The sequence below is a fragment of the Oreochromis niloticus genome, linkage group LG10, assembly GCF_001858045.2.
Source record: "Oreochromis niloticus isolate F11D_XX linkage group LG10, O_niloticus_UMD_NMBU, whole genome shotgun sequence".
NCBI classification, from domain to species: Eukaryota; Metazoa; Chordata; class Actinopteri; order Cichliformes; family Cichlidae; genus Oreochromis; species Oreochromis niloticus.
Window position 1 is genome coordinate 11,006,842 of NC_031975.2, and position 19,250 is coordinate 11,026,091.

General features: G+C 39.9%; 2 protein-coding genes across 3 annotated transcripts; one reads left to right on the forward strand and one right to left on the reverse strand.

Moving 5' to 3' along the window:
- Positions 1–83: 83 nt before the first annotated feature.
- On the reverse strand, positions 84–5,640 carry LOC102076152 (SLAIN motif-containing protein-like). Of its 2 annotated transcripts, none has more exons than XM_005472019.4 (7): positions 4,296–5,640; positions 3,909–4,045; positions 3,693–3,812; positions 2,578–2,667; positions 2,245–2,490; positions 1,717–1,845; positions 84–1,597 (listed from the first exon to the last, which is right to left on the reverse strand). In XM_005472019.4, the coding sequence occupies exons 1-7, from the start codon at positions 4,688–4,690 to the stop codon at positions 1,329–1,331; spliced, it is 1,386 nt and encodes a 461-aa protein (XP_005472076.1). In that variant the 5' UTR covers positions 4,691–5,640; the 3' UTR covers positions 84–1,328. The 2 variants fall into 2 exon arrangements, with proteins under 2 accessions (XP_005472076.1, XP_005472075.1); XM_005472018.4 differs by having other exon boundaries at positions 1,717–1,848; positions 4,296–5,639.
- A 2,106-nt stretch (positions 5,641–7,746) lies between these two features.
- slc6a7 (solute carrier family 6 member 7) lies at positions 7,747–17,395 on the forward strand. The gene is made up of 14 exons (XM_003456811.5): positions 7,747–8,053; positions 9,617–9,842; positions 10,316–10,447; positions 11,072–11,282; positions 12,869–13,007; positions 13,118–13,252; positions 13,345–13,448; positions 13,554–13,678; positions 13,778–13,890; positions 13,984–14,121; positions 14,228–14,327; positions 14,583–14,701; positions 15,812–15,985; positions 16,085–17,395. The coding sequence occupies exons 1-14, from the start codon at positions 7,985–7,987 to the stop codon at positions 16,253–16,255; spliced, it is 1,956 nt and encodes a 651-aa protein (XP_003456859.1). The 5' UTR covers positions 7,747–7,984; the 3' UTR covers positions 16,256–17,395.
- Positions 17,396–19,250: the final 1,855 nt, after the last annotated feature.

Genomic DNA, 19,250 nt, shown 5'->3' on the forward strand with positions numbered 1-19,250 from the left:
TATTGAATGAACATAATTCCAGTAAGAAGTGATTGAGAGGGATTCAGATCCATGCAGTTCAACTTCCCTTTTTTGATGTGTTAATATTTAACTCGTGTTAATATTTGTCCAATCCCTCTAGTCATTTATTATCAAACATAAAAGTGATGGAAAGTAATCGTTGAGGTGGAATATGACAGGACTTTAATGACTGTGGTTACAGTTGGAAAATTTTTATAGATATTTTGACACACCAACAAAAAACAGTTATAAATAAAACAAGCACAAGCTGATCAAATAATTTTCATTTTTCTCAACTATGCAGTGTTCTTTTAGTGCCTGCAATTTATGGACACACTGGAGCTGCTGTTAAATGAATTCATGAACAAGGTCGAACACAGTGAACAGCAGAGGGTACTCCTGCACACACTGAATGTCAGGTTTCACTGTGCATTATCTCAGTCACTATAACCCACTGTCATTTATTTACTATATTACCATGATGAGCAGCTGCACAGTGGCTTTTGTCTCCTATTTTAATTGAAAATGAGACATTAATAAAAAAAAAAAAAGGTCAATGTAAAGACCACTGGGCCTGAGGTGACATGTAGGAACATAAAATGGAGAAATACACCTTCCCCTTCAAATAAGTAATAACTCAAAGATAAGTACATGCAAAGTGCACAACAACAATGAAAAGCTTCTAGGAAGAAGCTGCACCAACCCACATCTCTGTTTCTTGGAAACGCAGTGTCTTTCGCTTTGTTGTGATATCAGACTGTTTAACAACTCCAACTACTACGTAAAGGATACATTTAGTGTTTTGTACTTGACGATGACAAACAGCACACTTCCTGTTGCAACAGCTCTGCAGAGAGCTGCTCATTCAGCTCATCGACCACACTGATATCTATATTCATATTTGTAATCTACGTATGGAAGGTAGTTTGTGCACATGAGCTGTAGCATGCTTGCAAAGCCACTGATAATACATCCTACTGGCTCTACTTTCAGTATTTCTAAGATGTCTCATATGGGTGAATTTATCAGCATTCAGTGCGCCTTACTTTTCTACATTCCTGTGACTTTAACACTTAATTTCTACAATAATCCACATGATTTAGAGCACTGTGGTTGTGACGGCCTGCCTCTTACCAAGAATCTCTTACTGAGAAAGATGAACCAGATCCTTGCACATGTAAGTGAAACAGCATATTTTTGCCCTGAGCAGCATACCACAAAGGATTCTAATACAGGCCCAAATTCCTTCACAATCTAAATGTATTCATGAGATTGCAGAGGCTTATCAACCACAGAAGTAAATAATTACATTGCATCGGGTAAATCTTTTATCTCTGAACAGGCAAATTTCTGCCCCAAGCTACAGTGGTTAACCTCTCAGGTGAGGTAAAAACGCGTCTGTGGACAGACAAGCATCCTTTAGCAGACTGAGGGATCCGGCAGGGGCTGAGAGAGTGAGACCTGTTCATCTTCTTCACGGCCGCTGTCTGGACTGATGAGCTTTTCATCGACTGCAACAAGCTGCCAGAGTTCAGTGAAGCTGGGGAAAATGATGGCAACCAGCAACTTAAGCCCTCTCCCCTGGCAGATGACAGATCTGGGAACGAATGAATTAAAAAATAAGAAAATGGCTCACATGTAGTCATAAAGATGCAGAGTTTCATATTTTGCACATGTTTTCTGGTTAAGAAACAAAAACAAATAACTGATCTAAACCTGATGGAAGGTAAGCTGTTTGGTCAGCAGATTGGCAGTCATCGATGTCTAAACTTCGGCTGTTCCTAACAGCCTGGAGGGAGCGGAGGCTGGTACGCAGGGGCGACCTCGTCCTGCCTGGTGATCCTGCTGCTGCAAAAAACACACTGAGCTCACACTGAGGTAGTATAACCTCTGGCATCTGCTGATGTTTTGGAGGTATTTTACAAAAAAAATTTCTCAAATGAAATATGGAAAATGCACGACATGTACCATAAGAGAAAAACAAAAATAGGAGTGCTGTCTTGTCTTTTACTCCTTGTTATTTATTTTATATGTTATTTGTGCCTCACTGTCAACCTATGAAAAGCTGTCTGATGAACAGAAAGCTCTCAGCTTCAAAAACTGTTGAGACCATGTCACAAAGAAATAAAAAGAAAGAAGATCCTATCAGTCGTCTACAGTGAGTAAATCTCACTGTAATCCTTTCATAGCACAAGAAAAGCAATCACTTACACTGACAGTATAAACATGGCTGACTTTGTGTACCTTGGTTCTGGGCACGTTTAAGCAGCTTGAATTGGGTGACTTGTTGATGAAGTATGGATGGTCTGGGACTCTGGCAGCACTCCTTAACTGCTGATATGGAAGACGAAGTTTCGGATTTATTTCCTAGAGTTGAGTAACCAGTGTTTTCATCTGTGGTGTTAAAAGAGGGTGGAAGCTTCACTGGAGGCTCAGGGTTTCTCCTCTGTGAAGCAGTGGAAGGCATGGAGACAAAGTCCTGCCTCAAACCTGAAAAATATGGACAAGTTATCGACTCTCAATCAAACCTTTAAGTAGCATGCTATATCACTACAAATATTTTTTTTCTATACTCACTGGCTTCCTGCAGTTGAGCCATAATGTGGACATCTTGTAGCCTGTAGCTCTTTGTTACAACATCGAGGGAGATGCTTGGCTCACTGTGACCTGTGATTAATAAATTCAGAAACTCAAGACATGCAGTTCAGTCTCTCTGTATTTAGGAGGAATACCTTTTTTGTTGTTGTTGTTGTTTCTACTTTTCTGTGTGCACAAAATCCTCAGAAAATCAGGAAGTAACAATGTGGCTGTAATTACTGTACGTCATATATTGCATATACTGCTGAATGTTTGCAGCTCGACAAAAATACCCGAGTCACACTTGAGGAAGTTGTGTCTTATCTCAATTATAATAACCACACCCCCAAAAGATACCCAAACAACCAAAATGAGATGAGGAATAGATAGAAAATGACCATAAAGTTTTACAGAGCAATACCAAAGTATAGACCCAATATACAATACAAACAAACCACAAATTATATATGCAGGCTGTCTATTTGATTTATGTCTTTGTGTCTTAATCCTCCAGATTACACATAAACACACATCTGCATGTGAATATCTGGAAGCTTCCCACTTTCTGTTTGTAGTCCATTCGTAGTCCGAGCCCTACTGACCAATCACAGTTGAGTAGGTAAGGCTACAGGCAAGTCAACAGTCCCCGTGGAGACCAAACGAGGGATCACATTTCAACAAAATGCAATCTTTTGAACAATCTGCAGCTAACTGCACATTTATCATTTGATGACAAGCTCTTTTGTTTAATGGCTTTATTTTTGTTTTAAAATCTACCTTCACTGATGACCAGGACAGAAAAAAAAATCCACAGTTGTCCCAAGAAGGTAAGTCGGCAGACTAGTTGATGGGTTACTAGGTTGTGTTTGCGCTTTTTTGTGCATGACCTGACACTAACACAACACTAGGCTGCACATGAAACAGATAGTTAGTTAACGAACTAACACAACTGACATAAATTAAAGCTAACTTTATCCAAAGCTCATAAAAAAACGACATCGTGTGTAGCTGCGCTGGAGTGTAAAGGTCATCTGTGTGTGTAGAAAAGAATGTAAGATAATGACTCAGGTTTCATGGTTGAAGTTCAGAATATGACTTTTTAAAAAAGATATTACCTGAACTGTCAGGTGTATTGGCTGCTGCGCTGGCAGAGGTTTTATTCACAGAGGAGCCCACAGGGACACTGGCAGCATGATAGGGAACTGCAGGACGTTTGTGGAGCTCACGTCTTGATCCTGACAATACAAAAAGTGGGAGAGAAAAAGCTGAATGCCATTATATCAAGGATATTTGTAAGATAATGAGTGGGTGAGTCTGTGGCGCTCGCTTGCCTTGATCCAGCATTTTTATCAGTACACGGCATGCAGCTTCCATCTCAGGGCTGGGATTATCAAGGACATGTCGACACCATTTAAAAGCAGATTCCTTTTTCTCTACAAACGAATGCTTCCTTGGAGACTCGTACAGCCTGTGAGGAAAAAGACGTTACGACTATGAAAAGAGGAGATCTGTTCAGAAGAGCTTTTAATACTGAAGAGTGCTCAGATTGAACTGTCCTGAAAAAGAGCCACCTCAAAGTCTTTAACGTCTCTTTAGAAGTGCGCAAATTCAGGTTCATGTCTCTGTCATAACTCAGACTAGAAACAGGCTAGATAAAATGAAATACTTCTACATCACAAGCTGCACTGTCAGAGAATATCACACCTGATGACACCCACCAGCTCTCCTCATCCTGCTCTTCATCCGCTATGTCAAGGATTTCCACCAGGTCCAAAGCAGTCTCTTCTTCCTGCAACTCTTCACTGTCCCAAGAGTGTTTTTCACAGCTATAATTGTGCAACATCCTGCTGGTGGCACAGTAAGGCAAGGGTGGATTGCACCCAGATTTCAAACTGTCCAGTCTTATTCTAGCATCCATAGCAAAAGACCCACTGCTACAGCTCTTCACTCTTGTTGGTTCAGTATTGGCCCAGATGTTGCAGTATGCATCTGATTTACCCTGTGGCCACATACAGCTGCTTTTCAAATCACTAAAGAGAAAGTGGTGGTTCAGACTAGCAGGTGGTAAATAGTATTGGCTCCAATCGCTCATCGTTTGGTCCTGGAGTTCCATTTTCTGGGTGAAATCTTCAAATCTCCTCGCGTCTTTGAGCTCTCGTCCACTTAAATCTTACTCCTTCATAATGAGGGTAGCTTCCAAGCCGGGCTCTCACAACACCAGGTTAAATGTTGGTTTAAACACAACTCTTTTAAAAAAAAAAAAAAATAGCAGTTAATTTGCTCTCCACATACAGCAACTGTAGCTTGACTTTACCTTCTGCTGACCCAGATTTATTGAGTGGAGCTGTTAAGTATAGACACGCAACAGATTGGATGGATTTAGGAAAGCATCACGAGCTTATGTGGATTAGAATCCACGAGTTGGCACTCAGGATCACACCATCAAGACTTACATGTGCGGGTAAAAAGATGCTGTAACTATTTCTGTGATTTCTCAGATGAGCGCAATACTATTTCACAGGCCATGACAGGGTATTAACTGGTACCTGAAAGATGTCCCCTCTGTGTGGTCGTTACAGCTGTAGATCATATACTGCGCTGTTGCCACTGCTGAATGTTTGCAGTTAACAGCTGATCAAATGTATCTGAGTCACAGTAGAGGAAGTTGTGCTAAAAAGGGTGGTCAGATGCTCTCTTTTGTGCAGACAGATTAATAGTAGGGTTTTTGGCTTCCCTTACAACCATATGAAACCATGTGAAGATCAATAACTCTCACTTACATGTGCACATTTTTTCATGCAGTATGTTTGCAGGAGGCTAAGGAACATAAACCAAAGTCTAACTTTTTTTCTGTGAAGGAGCAATAATGCAAATTTAGTAGCTCCACAACATCTGCCCTATAATAAATTTAACTAACGATGCTAGTATTTAAATAAGAAAAGAAAAGAAAACTGCAATACACAAATATTTATAAACCTGATTAAAGTGGAAAATCATATTGAGGCCATCCAAATGTATTTTTTTTAGTATCTTCAGTAGACAGTAAATCACATACAAAAGGGGGGGGGGTGTCAAATTCTCTTATCATTGTTCGGTGTGATTAGGTGTGACATGAGTAGGCTATGTGAACAGTACAGGTGGGGCACATAAGCTTGTTTGTTGAGAAATAGTTCCAGCATGTTACGCCCGTGATTACAACTTGTTGATTCGACTTTTACAGTTTTACACTCGGTTTGGGCAGCAAGCCAGTAAAGAAGTTTACTCCTGCCAACCTATGACGTCACTGATAGCTGGCAAGGACCGGCAGGTTCACTTCGGCAAATCTGCTACATTTAATGTGAACTTTTTTGTGCTCTGGTTGGGTTAGAGGCAAGATCCAATCAAAATCCAACCAAAGACAAGATCTGGGATTAAGCAGGGTCAAGGCTAACTGGATTAAGTCGCCTTGACCCTACTTTAAATTGCAGTTTATCACTTGTATCTAAAGAAATAGTCCAGATGTCATTATTTACCTTGATGATAATTTTAATTAAATACGCTGGATTTTGTATTTATACTACTTTAATTTTTAAGTAGCTAAATAATTTAGGTGTATATCTGTACAACAAAGTAAAATGGGTGTGAGTGGAAAAGAACCAAAGAATTTTAAACATACTACCAGGCATGTGTTGCTTTCTTATGTTCTTCAGGCAGTATTAAATCAGCATTTTGGAGACTATTAAGTTACACGTTGACGATGTACTTTGAACGTGAGATGTAAAACAAATGCAAATGAAGAACATAACATGATGAAATGAACATTATAAGTTGTTGTGTCTGCAAAGTTTCATTCAATTTGGCACATCCTTTAAGGAGGACATAGGGTACATACATACACCATACATGTAGTGACATTGTCTTTTTTTCACTAATTTCAGTGAACCACCCCATTGAACAGCCCTAAAAGAGACGTACAGCTGTGTTTTTGAGGGTGAAAATGTTCATATCTGAGAAGCACAGTAATTATCAGGCTAAATCTATTGTCCTTGTAGTTTCTAAAACAGTTTATATATGACTATGAAATACTGAAAATCTGCAAGAAACAATGATTCATCAAATTACAGCAGTTATATACATAATTATACTGTATATAGAGAAAGCCTGCTTTTTATGTTATTGGAATGGATGATCTTTGATGTTTCATCTTTTTCAGGGTGAGCTTTAGTTGGGCAGTGTGGATAGGGAAACTACTGTTACACTGTTATATATAGACCATATCATTTTTTTGATAGGAGCCCATTTTCATTCATTTTTTGCTAACTTGTGCAGTAGAGCTAAGAGTATTTCCATCACTGCAATTTTACAAAGCATTTTTGTTGATAAGTGTCCTAAACCATAGTCACATAGACCCCCCATACCCCACACTAAGTATCATATCAACCTCTTGAAACCAACTCCTGGTGTTGGTCTGGTTCTTTGGGTTCATTAGCCTGTGCTGGTAATAAAAATAGCCTTACTCCTGATGGCAGCTCATTATCACACAGACATGACAACTCTGAAAATCTATTAGATTATAAACAAAACACACATATGGTTTCTAATCAGTAATTTAAATAAGAGTTAGGGGTATTAATATGTGCCCTGGTTGTTGGATTAACTGAGCAAAAGAACCTGGTAGCTTGTTAAAAAAAAAACCTCTTATTGCAGAAAATTACATACAGATAAATAAAAACTTAGCAGATGTAAAGTAACCTTGTGTTAGCATCTCTCACTTAACTGTATGTAGTGGGAGGCTTTTGTATGCTGTTACTCTTAGCAAGAAAGAGATATTTCTAAAAATTGGACAAAATAAACTTTTTTTGTGCCACGCTAAAGAATAATAAATGTTTTAACCGATGTATTTAAGCACCAGAATCATGTTTGTGTGCAGCTAATACTATTTAGGAGAGCCTTATGTTGATTCGTGACTTCAAAGTAGGGTTTTTCTCTGTTGGTGGGCTGCAGGTGCACAGAGAGGTGAGGTCAGCCTTTGATGGTATCTGTCAGACATGCAGGCTCAGGGCGTACACTGCAGAAAACTCAAATTAATGTAAAGGACATGTAAAACAAAGCACCGAAACAATAGCATAGCTATCGATACTCTTCCAGTTCCCGCCCAAAGGTACGGGAGAAGGAGTAGGAGGTGTCTTCCTCCTGGATAAAGCTGCACCTGCGCCCTGCCTCCTGGCTCCTCGTCACCTCACCGCCCACCGGTTTGTTTCCTGCTCGTCACTCTGTTGTTGTGTCTGAGCTACAGCGCTTCTTTTTCAACTTCAGCCACCACATCATGGAGTCCTAAAACGACCGCTTTCCCCTGTGAAATGCGGAGTGACGAGTGACAAACCGGACAGCGAAGGGCCACCTCTGTCGGCAGGGAGAGTGGGGGAAAATGCAGGACACAACCGGCAAAGCCGCCTCCGGGAACCTGGCTGGAGCCAGCGGCGCAACCGCAGAGCAGGTAGGAGCAATGCAACTTTGTTATTCTGGCTTTCACCGCATCATACACGACTCTGTGCAGGTGTAAGACACACGCCAGCCTCCTGATGTGACCCCAAAAGCCCGTTACGAGCAGTTCAATGTCACCTACGGGCGCTTTCAGTTATCTGCCGGTTATTGTTAAAGATGCCGTGTTCAGATGAGGCGGTCCAACCTGTCCGCCTGCATTGCTCTCACGTTTTTCCTCTTCGTCTGCAGCAGATAAAGCCCTTGCCTCGGTTCAGTTGTTCAGCAGTTGTGTTTACCTTAACTTTTCCCCGCTGTGTACATCACACATGCACAATGAGTACTCAGCTAGAAAGACCGGTTTAATAGTGCAGCAAATGTGTAGAAACGGGAAATAAAACGATTCGTTTTCCTCTGAGGTGTGGCTGTGGTATATTAAGTGTCTAGGAAGATGCAACTTCTTCACTGTGACTGTGAGGGTATTTTAGGTTATAATTGAAAATGACTGCTGCTCCTTGTTATTCTAAGCCCCCACTCTTTAAATCTCAATGAGACAACTTATATCTAGATTTTATTGATTAGTTAATCGTGGAAGAATAGTAATCAAAAGCATAACTGTATCCTTAAAGAAGTTTTGTTTTGTTTTTTGACCAATAGATTTTACAATGTGCGTCAGATTTTCCACGTCATATCTGTTTGATGAAGTGTGTAAAAGCCAGTCATACAAAATATCTCAGACATGCTACATTATTGGCTCAAAAGCTGAAATGTAGTTTAATTAAAAAATAAAATAAAATACAAGTACAAAATTAAAAAAAAAAATACATAAAACTGCTTGATGGTGTCAATAAATGTTTTTAAGTACAAAAAAGAGTAGATGGAAGTTTAACACTTATTAAGGCATACTCCCCTTATGTAAAAAGAACAAAAAACATACCATAATACTAGCTAAACCTTTAACAGGCCTTGTACATCCTCAGTAGCTATAGATACGTCCACATAATGATGATAAATGACAATGGTAATATCCAGATAACAGCGTGAGAACTCAACTCAGCAACTTCCTTTACAGAAGCAAATCATCCTCATGTTCATGTAGTTTGTTTTTATGCAATAATACATTGGCGTTCAATGTGTTTAAAAATGGGGAGGAAACGTGAACTATCTAACAATGCAGTAACAATGCTTAAAGCAGAAGCCCTGTTGTTATCTTCATCAGACTTCCTCCCTGTGTGTGCGGACATCACAAAGCAGTTCCTCCTTTGTTTAGAGGTAGATGTTGCGCAGGAAGGAAGAGGAACAGGAAGCAATAGATTAATGGCCGGTTTTAAGGAGATAGAAAAGTTAAACCACACGCTAAGTATGTGTGCCTGTTCTTGGTTTTTATACTCAACTGTGTAATCCACAAACTGCAAATAAACCTTGTGAGACAAAAGCAAACAGAACAGTCGCAGTCAGTTCCTGATATGTATTTACATCAGAGTTACCATGTATTTCCCCTCTCATTTCAACATCCTAACAATGTAATTTGATGTTTAGTTGTTGGTTTTTTTTGTTTGTTTTGTTTTTGTTTTTTTAGAATAAAGTACATATGAATGGACATACAGTCACACAAAATGGGTTCAACCCGCCAAGTACACCTACACCACAGCCACAGTCTGAATGCCAACTGCCTACTCCAGCACCGATTGTCCAGAGGGAGCAGTGGGGTGGAAAGTATGAGTTCCTGCTCTCCTGCATTGGATACTGTGTGGGACTAGGGAACGTGTGGAGGTTCCCCTACCTTTGTTACCGCAATGGGGGAGGTGAGTGGTCATAGTCAAATGCTTGTGGTGTGTGTATCTGTTAATAACTGTTTGTAACACTCATTTGTGCATGAGGCACTCTTTGCCCTGCCCTTGGGTGTGTGTGCTTCTCATCGTGCTGATTTATTTGGCACACTCTTTCCAGAGCACACTATGACAGCTTCTGGAAAGACTGAGAGTGGGAACTACATCACAAAGCATTCACTAATCCTCTGAGTAGGGACAGTGTTTTTCCTCGATTACACGCCAGAAATGGGTTTTACTTTTTGATCCCAGCCTTAAGTAATACACATCTCTTTTTGAAAAGCATACATGTTGCAGCTTGTCTGACAGTAAAGTCAGATAGAATATGTCTATATTACATTTTTATAAGTTAGCCTGCCACTACAGGCTGCCTGCATCCACAAACCGAGTCGTTTTTATTCATTCGTCTCCCCGCCTTCATTAAAGCGGCTTGTTTCTAATCTTCACAGGTGTCTTTCTCATCCCCTATTTCATCATGCTCTTTGTTACGGGCGTTCCGCTCTTCCTCATGGAGCTGAGTTTAGGCCAGTATGGAGCAGCTGGCCCGATCACTGTGTGGAAATGCTGCCCTCTGCTCAAAGGTAATGACCTCCTACAGAAAGCACAAGCAAATCGGTGGAAAGACTTTGGAAACTTTAGCATGGTGTCTGCATGGTGATTTCATATGGGGGGTACTTTATTCCAGTTAGTTAGAACAAAATATTTGACCACAGTCACGCAGCATTTCTGTTTGAATTTGAAGGATTTGTGTGGGCAGACTCTGTTTGACGTCAAAATGCCAGCGTCACCAGTCAGACCAGACATTATAGTTCATGCAAATAGCTGCTCGGTGACTCAAAACAATTTGCTGCCTCACTACTTATGGCTTACCTTAAAATTCCTGGCTTCTCAAGAACTAATTTTAACCCTGTAGGAAATGTCTTACGTACAACTTGTGCTAGGGAGTGGTCATACCAGCAGGCTTATTTAAGATAAAGGTGGGATGGAGTTCCTCATAAAAGGAAAAAGGAAGTAAACGTTTTTATGCTAGCAAGAATAACACTGGCTGTCAGCAATATTGCGATCAAGGGTGATAAACTCTGCAGTGATTGTTAAATGTCAGTATTATTTCTTTTTGCCAGTTTAAGCACCACTTTCTGAAACAAATGTCTTACATACAGTGTTCCTTATACAGTAGAACATTTGCTTTTGTGTTTTCTACACAGGGATTGGGATTGGGATGCTGTGTGTGTCCACACTGGTGTGTCTCTACTATAACGTTATCATAGCGTGGACATTTTACTACCTGGGCAGCTCATTCCAGAGCCCCCTGCCCTGGTCCTGTGAGGCCCTCGCCAATGCAGGTATCTGCAGCGGTAACATCACTGCCAATGACGCCACTGGTAAAGTCCTCACCCCGACAGAAATTTTCTGGAAGTAAGTGGATGGTCCTTTTACATAAATGAATAAATCAGTGTTGTTTTTAAAGTTGTACATTATATGACATGTTTTACTAAAAGAAAAAAGTAATGCAGAGCAAGGGTTTACTTTGCAAAGTTTTTTTTTTAAACTTTTATACCATGGCTGCATCAATATGACAGTAATGCAAAGGCACTGGTATGTCTCTAAGCCACACCTAGGTGACACATTTGATGGGGATTAGGTAATCGTGTCTTAACAATAGTGTGAGAAAAAAACATATAAGAGGCTTTGAGCAAATCTGAAATGGCAGCAGGAGCTTTAACTAATCAAATTGCATCAAAACAAAGTGACAAGAACTGTTCTCATGCAAGTCTACTCATTTTAAATTTCTCATACAATTATTTAGGTAATTATAAACCTTGCTGAAGTACTTGCTCACAATGACTCGGCACTTGATCCCAGTAAACTGTTTTTAGCTGTAGGACCAAGTACTTCACAGCAACACAGTGTTAATACATAATACATAAGAGTTTCAGTACAGAGCAGCTCTCTGCACAGATAACCACAGCAGTCTGTGGGACACAGTGAGCGAATCCCAGAGGCTTTGTACATCATCATTACAAAAAGCACTGTGTTCATGTTTTATCCTTTTAGTCAAAATGTATAATATCACAAAAGCTTTCTTTCATTTTAAGGTGTATAGCCTTATCGCTGGTAATGCAGTCAGTATTGTATTACACTTTACTGCATGCAGGGGGCCAGAGCTTATCTGAGCTGTCAAAGAGTGAGAGATGAGGTGCAGCCTGGACAGGTTGCCAGTCTGTCACAGGGTCAACACAGACGGACAGACAACCATTCATATTCACCTGTGGGCAATTTAATCCCCAATTAACCTAACCGCACTAACTGCATGTCTTTAGACTGTGGCAGAAAGCTGGAGTAGCTTGAGAGAGCTCACGCCAACATGGAGAGACCATGCAACTCCACACAGAAAGGCCCTGGCCAGATGGTGAATTCAGTCCCAGGTCCGTCTTGCTGTGAAGCAACCGTGCTAACCACTGTGCCATCGTATTACGCCTTTAGTCAAATTCAAGTAATTCAATTTTATTTAAGTGAATTGAAAAAATAAAAGGAATCTGAATATTACAGGCCTTGTAGTAGGAAAAAAAGAGTCTATTTGACTTCTCTTACTTCCTTATTGGACATATGGAATGTTTTAGCATCCAGGACAATGTCATCATAGAAATCCAGACCAACAGCTGTGCCTTGTTTATGTAGTTAATGTGTAATAGGTGCTTGTTTGCATAGTTGCCTCACAGCAAAAATGTTTAAGTCCAGCCTGGAGCTTTTCTGTGTAGAGTCTGCATGTTCCCCTCACCTTCCTCCTGCAGTTAGCCTAATTGGTGATTCTAAATTACCCATAAGTGCAAACGTCTGTCTCTCTCTGTTAGCCCTGTGACAGACTAACAGTCACTCCAGGGTGTATCCTGGCTCTTTCTGATAGCTGGGATAGGCTCCACCCCCACAACTCTGAATTGGATAAGTGGGAAAAAACAGATGCGTAATATGTGTAGTCATATTTGTTCTATTTTATCTTGTAGTAAGCAAGTCCTGGGTGTAGTACACAGTGAGGGCCTTCACGATCCAGGCCCTGTGCGGTGGCCCCTGGCCCTGTGTCTGCTGGCAGCGTGGATCATCATCTTCCTGTGCATGCTCAAGGGCATCCGCAGTTCTGGCAAGGTGATGCAACACAACGTTCTTATTGCCAGCACCGATACACAAACTCATGCGCGGCCTCTGCTCTTATATCTTGCTGGCTTCAAGTGTGTCTTTGCTGTCTTTGCTTTCAGGTGGTTTATGTGACGGCGACCTTCCCATACTTTGTGCTCATTGTTTTGATCATCAGAGGGGCCACGCTGGAGGGCTCTCTCGACGGCGTCGCCTTCTATCTCACACCAGACTGGAGCCGCTTGGCTAACGCACAGGTACATTTGATGGGACAGTGGTAGTTAGTGAACACAGTGTATTGATCCTGCTTTAAAAATAACTGCAGATATTTGTGTGGGACATCTTGCAGGTGTGGAATGACGCAGCCTCACAGATCTTCTACTCATTAGGTATTGGCGTCGGGGGGCTGCTCTCAATGGCCTCTTACAATAAGTTTGACAACAATGTCATCCGGTGAGTTTAGGCTCTGTTCTATTGTTTGTCATTTGTTTACTCGTTTTTTTTTTCATGGCTCTGGTAATCATGGTTTGATTTTTGTGTTTGTTTGTTTGTTTTCAGGGACACTATAGTTATCACCACAGGAAACTGTTGCACCAGCTTCTTTGCTGGATTTGCTATATTCTCAATCCTGGGTCACATGGCGCACAGGAAGGGCGTTCCTGTGGCACAAGTGGCAGATACTGGTAGTTACTTTACCTATTTGGCTTCTATAACACAGATATCAACAAGTAATTACTTGTATCACGCTTTCTGAAATGCAATTTTTTTCTGTTTACCTTCAGGTCCTGGGTTAGCCTTTGTTGCTTACCCAGAAGCCCTTGCACTGCTGCCAGGCTCGGTGTTCTGGTCAATTATGTTCTTCCTCATGCTCTTTATGCTAGGAGTTGATACCCTGGTAAGGCTGCATTCTATACAAAGAAAGATAGCAGCATAAATATAGGTCTAACATATGGAAACTACCTATTAACGTTTTACACATTCTTGACAGTTTGGAAACATGGAGGGCATCACTACTGCCGTGCTGGATGAGTTTCCTCACCTCCGTGGAAACCCACTGCAAAAGTCCTTATTCTTGGGTGCTTTGTGTTTTTCCTTCTACCTGATGGGCCTCCTGTTAATCACTGATGTGAGTTTTTTTGTTTGTTTGTTTGTTTTTAATGAGGAGTCTGACGTGTCTGCATGTTTCATATGATCAGAAAGAGTCATATTTCCCATGCTGTCTGTCCACATAGGGAGGAATTTACTGGTTCACTCTCATTGACTCCTTCAGCACTAGTTTCGGCCTCATCATCATCACCCTCTTCATGTGCATTGGCATCTCCTTCTTCTATGGTATCTCATCTCACACCCCTCATATTCACAATAAACTCCTTTAACCATGCCACTCCTCTTTTGATAATTTCAGTGACCGACTTGCTGTATGGCAAGTTTGTTTGTTTGTTTTCCTCCATTTTATTTTTCGAATAGAACATTGAACATATTTTTTTACATTCTGGTTTCTTGGTCCAATGATGAGCATTTTTTTTTAATGATCTTTCCTTATATTTGAATGCATTTTTAATTTTTAATTTTTTTTTTTTCTTCAAGGCGTCAACCAGTTTTGTCAAGACATTTTGGATATGATCCGCCACTGCCCTCCCTGGTGTGGCAAAGTGCTGATTTACTTCAAAGCATGCTGGGTTTTCTGCACTCCGTTTCTTCTACTGGTGAGTTGACAGTTGAGCTGATATTGATATTGGTTGTTAGTAGACAACAACAGCACTGGTAACCTCTAACAAATGCTTGTGAAAATGTCTCTCTAATAAATCAAAGAATCTTTGCATGCAGGTCTCAGTGTGCCTGGCTGTTTTTTGCTTTTTCTTTGCATCCCTTTAACCAAAAGATTTAGCAGACTTTAGACAGACTTTGCAGGACTATTGCGAGATGTTTGAGTAAATGCAGTGTTGAGGTTGTTGTTTTCTGTTAGCTTTCACAGCTGTAGTACAGCTTTCTGTCTCCCGTTCACCGCAGGATCCATATGTTTGATTTGGCACAGATTTTATGGCACACAGCCTTCCTGACCCCACCTTTCCATTTACCCAGTCTAGGGACCAACACTTGGAGTACATTAGTTTTTGAGCCCATGAGGTGTGGTTTGTGACTCCTCTCTGTCTTTAAGTGGGAATCTCTGTGCATAAAGTGAATGTGTCTTTCATGAGGCATTTAGAGAAAGTCTGTAAATTGTAGCCACAGAAAATAACCCTTGATATGCACGACCTAATAGACAAGTTTTGATATTCTTTTTAATTACATGTTTTTTAAGGTGGCTGACTTCAAATCCAGAAGCTATAAAAATGCCTTATCTTAAATGTTTTACCTTTTTTTTTTTTTTTTTAAATCTAAATTATCTTATTATGTTTCCATTATTGTTTATCTGGCACAGCTATTATGGAATGAATAAGTAAAAAACACTTCCCCCTTTGTTATTTATGCTGCTTCTTCTTAAGCAAGAACTTTGCATCCAGCGGGTAAATCTATTAGCATCTACATTCAAGTGTACCAGTGAACCTTTAGTAAAAGAGCAAAAGAGAGTTCATGGTATCCTATTAAATGACTGAAGGGTTTGACTGAGAAACTAACAAAGGAACTAAAATGACGTCACTCATTTGAAAGCGTGAGTTGCCCAGTGTGTTGACATCTTTGGGGCAGGTAAATAATTGAAGAGGAGAAACCGGAATACGATCTGCAGTTTTTCTGTGCCGGCCCCCCTCTCTGCTTCTTTTTGTGTTGAGATGAAATGATCCTCTGCTCACTCCGTGCTTTTCCTGTTGCCATAGTTCATCCTGACCTACATCTTCATTGAGATGTACAGAACGTCACTCCGCTACGGCGACTATGTGTATCCACTGTGGGGTAAAGCCTTAGGTGTGTGCATGGGGGCCACCTGCTGTTTACAGATCCTCATCTGGGCTATTGTCGCCATCAGCAAAGAAACTGGAACACTGAAAGAAGTCAGTATCACCACTCATTAACGTACACTACCGTCACAGTAGCAGTCTCAAGTGGGTGTGTGATTATCTCTGGCTTTCTCTCTCTCTTTGTTTTGACAGCGTTTCCAGAAATCAATCCGACCACTAAATTCCTGGAGGCAAAATAACCTGAACAGCACAGTGAGAGCAGAGGAGCACATAGAGCCTGAGCAAGTGGATCCCCCGTACACGGTCACGCTCACCGACATGGATTTTACTGCGATGACGTGGGACGTGGGAAGCCAGGCATAAGGGAACAGAGCATTTGTGAATACACCATGATGAGCAGACTTCGCTCTAAACAGACAGAGGAATTTACTATTTTGTTATTGGCTGAGGTTCAGCTCTGGAGGCTATGGTCACTCACACTGTGTCCTGTGTCAGGGCAGTATGGATTACCTGCTATATTTATACTACTATGTACATATAAATAGATTTTTCAAATTCTTTTTCATTGCTTAGAATATAAGGTTACTGAGGTTTTAGAGGAAGCTTGGATTATCATCTTATATGTGGGATTTCATGAAAATATGTCGATGAAGATGATTTTGCAATGTATATGCTGAACTTATTTATTATTATAGTAGCACAGTGCAATGAATGTCTACTGACAGTAGCCAGCAGCTACTGTACAAGGAGGAAAAGAACTTTGTGACTGTTACCCTTCATGCCACTAATGGAACCAGAGAAGTGACCACAAATCATCATGCTTTCAGACTAAATGGCGTTGAAACACAGCTGCACTGAAGCAAGATTATTTTAAATTCCATTTTTTAAATGAATGATTGCGAAAATGATTGGTAGAATAAATACATTATTTATACAATATGTTGCCAAATGAACTATTTCTCATGGTACTGTCTGTATTTCAATGCAAGAAGACTCCTGACTCTGACCATTTGCATTTCAAATAACCAGTTCCCATAGTTCCGCAGAAAATGTAGTGTTTGCGTCATGTCTAGTGAAAACTTGTCTTTGCACATCTAAATACAACCGAGTAACAACTAAATACTAAAATAGTGCTGTAGATAGATTTCACATATATCAAAGTTGGTTATCTTTTGGGGAAAAAAAATCAAATGGCATTGTTAAAGTTGATGCTTGTTTTTTCTCTTAATTTCACTGAAACTTGAATTTGACAGTCGTTTACTGTCACTTTAATTTTTAGTTGTGTTTTTTGTTTCATTGGAGTTAAATGTAGTCTGGACAAGCTTATTGTTGGGGTTTTAAATTTGCCCCCATTTGCCACAACTTTCTGTGTGTTCTAAAGTTGATGACAGTAACATCAGAACATACAGGGTAGAAATTACATGAAGACCCTGTAGTGTGCATCTGTTTAAGAGGGCTCACAGAATCAGTCTTCTCAGATTAAGCATTTAAAGCCTGAACCATAATTGCCAAGAAAATTCTTTTAAATGTTTAAATGTTCAATTGCTTATTTAAGCTGCTTATTTCTGAAGTTGAAAACATAAATAAATAAATATAAATTTGCAGGTTTTAGTTTTAATTTGTATCATATTTGCTACATCTGGCTTTTTTTTTTTTTGCAAGCTATTGCTTAAAAATGTATTGTGCAATTTCCCCAGTTCATAAATTTTGCATTTGTAATCCCTTTCTGGATTTCAGAATTACAAAATAAATACCATCAAAAGAGGTTGGTTTTAAAAAAAAAAAATTATTTTCTTGCAGAATCGTTTCATAAACCTTTACATAAACATTTAAGAACATTTTTCGTTTCTGTTCACTTTGTTGATCTCATGTACAATGGTGTCTATATTGAATACATATTCTCATATTGAAATTGTAAAGCACTTTGAGTGTCTAGAAAAGTGCTATATAAATGCAATCCATTACTATTATTATATTAAATGAGAAACGGTTCCTTTTGCTTATTGTATATTTCTTATAGTGTCCAATTAAAAACTACTTGAAGCTATGAGATGAGTATATATATAGCCCATAACAGTTTAACTTAACCTAATGAGAAGCATTAGTGTGATCACAGAGGCCAGTGATGTGGTAGTCTGCCTCTTAACAACACACATTCATTGGCCGCTTTGTTAGGTACAGGTGTTCAACTACTTATTAGTTACCGGTATGTGGCAGCCGCTTGATGTGTTCAGGCATATAATCATGGTCAAGATGATCTGATAAGTTTAAACCACACATCAGAATGGGAAGTAAAGATGATTTAAGAGAACTGAGTGTAGTTGTTGTTGCCAGGCAGACTGGTCTCTGTTCTCCAGAAACTACTGATCTACTGGGATTTTTAGACACAAACATCTCTAGGGTTTACAGAGAACGAAAGCATGGATCCATCCTGTCTTGTTTTAATGGTTCAGCATGTAGTGGTGATGTAATGGTGTAAGGGAAATTTTCTTGGCACACTTTGAGCCCCTTAGTACCAATTAAGCAGCATTCAAGTTGTACCACAGTGTATTGCTGCTGACCTTGACCAACCCTTTATGACTACCTTAGGATAGGTTCTTCCAACAGGATGATGTGTCATATCACAAAACTAAGATAATTTCAAATTAGTTTCTTGAACATGACTGCACGTTCACTGTAGTCAAATGGCCTCCACAGTCACCAGCTCTCAATCCAATAGGGCACCTTTGATGTGGGATGTTGTGGGTGGAAGATTTGCATCGTGGCTCTGTAACAGAAAAATATGCTGCATTTGTGGGATGTTGTCATATAAATATGGTTAAAAATCTCTGAGAAATGTTTCCAGCACCTTGCTGAATCTGTGTCACAAAGTAGTAGTAGTAGTGTGCAGTACTGCAAAATTTGGTATCAATCCAATAACGAGTAAACACAGGGCCAGTATTGCAATAGATAGCAATACCAATACTTTTAACCTATAAAGACAGGCTATAAATAAAGTAGATGTGACTGTCCACACAAAAAGGTTCAGTCATTTTTCACAGTGTATGTTTGACGCATATTTTTTCATTTCCAAAAAATAACTTATATATATATTTTTTTTACACAAGTCAGTGGGTTACATACTGAACTTAACAAAGAAAGTATCAATCCTACTGCGCTAGTATCAATCCAGTACCAATACCAGCAGTGGTATCAATGCTACCAATATTTGGATCGATCAGCCCACCTCTATCACAAAGACTTAAGGCAGTTCTAAAGGCAAAAGGGGATCCAACCCTTTAGTGGCAAAGTGAACCTCATAACATGGCTGGTGAAATGTATTTCCGCATGAAAGTAGGATGCTACTAACAGACAATAG

Coding starts and splice junctions, on each gene's coding strand:
- LOC102076152 (XM_005472018.4), bottom strand. CDS start 4,690: ATGGAACTCCAGGACCAAACGATGAGCGATTGGAGCCAATACTATTTA. Junction 4,046..4,295: donor GAGCAGGATGAGGAGAGCTG/GTGGGTGTCATC, acceptor TTTTCCTCACAG/GCTGTACGAGTCTCCAAGGA. Junction 3,813..3,908: donor GATAAAAATGCTGGATCAAG/GCAAGCGAGCGC, acceptor TTGTATTGTCAG/GATCAAGACGTGAGCTCCAC.
- slc6a7 (XM_003456811.5), top strand. CDS start 7,985: ATGCAGGACACAACCGGCAAAGCCGCCTCCGGGAACCTGGCTGGAGCC. Junction 13,253..13,344: donor GCCGCTTGGCTAACGCACAG/GTACATTTGATG, acceptor GACATCTTGCAG/GTGTGGAATGACGCAGCCTC. Junction 14,122..14,227: donor GCCTCCTGTTAATCACTGAT/GTGAGTTTTTTT, acceptor CTGTCCACATAG/GGAGGAATTTACTGGTTCAC.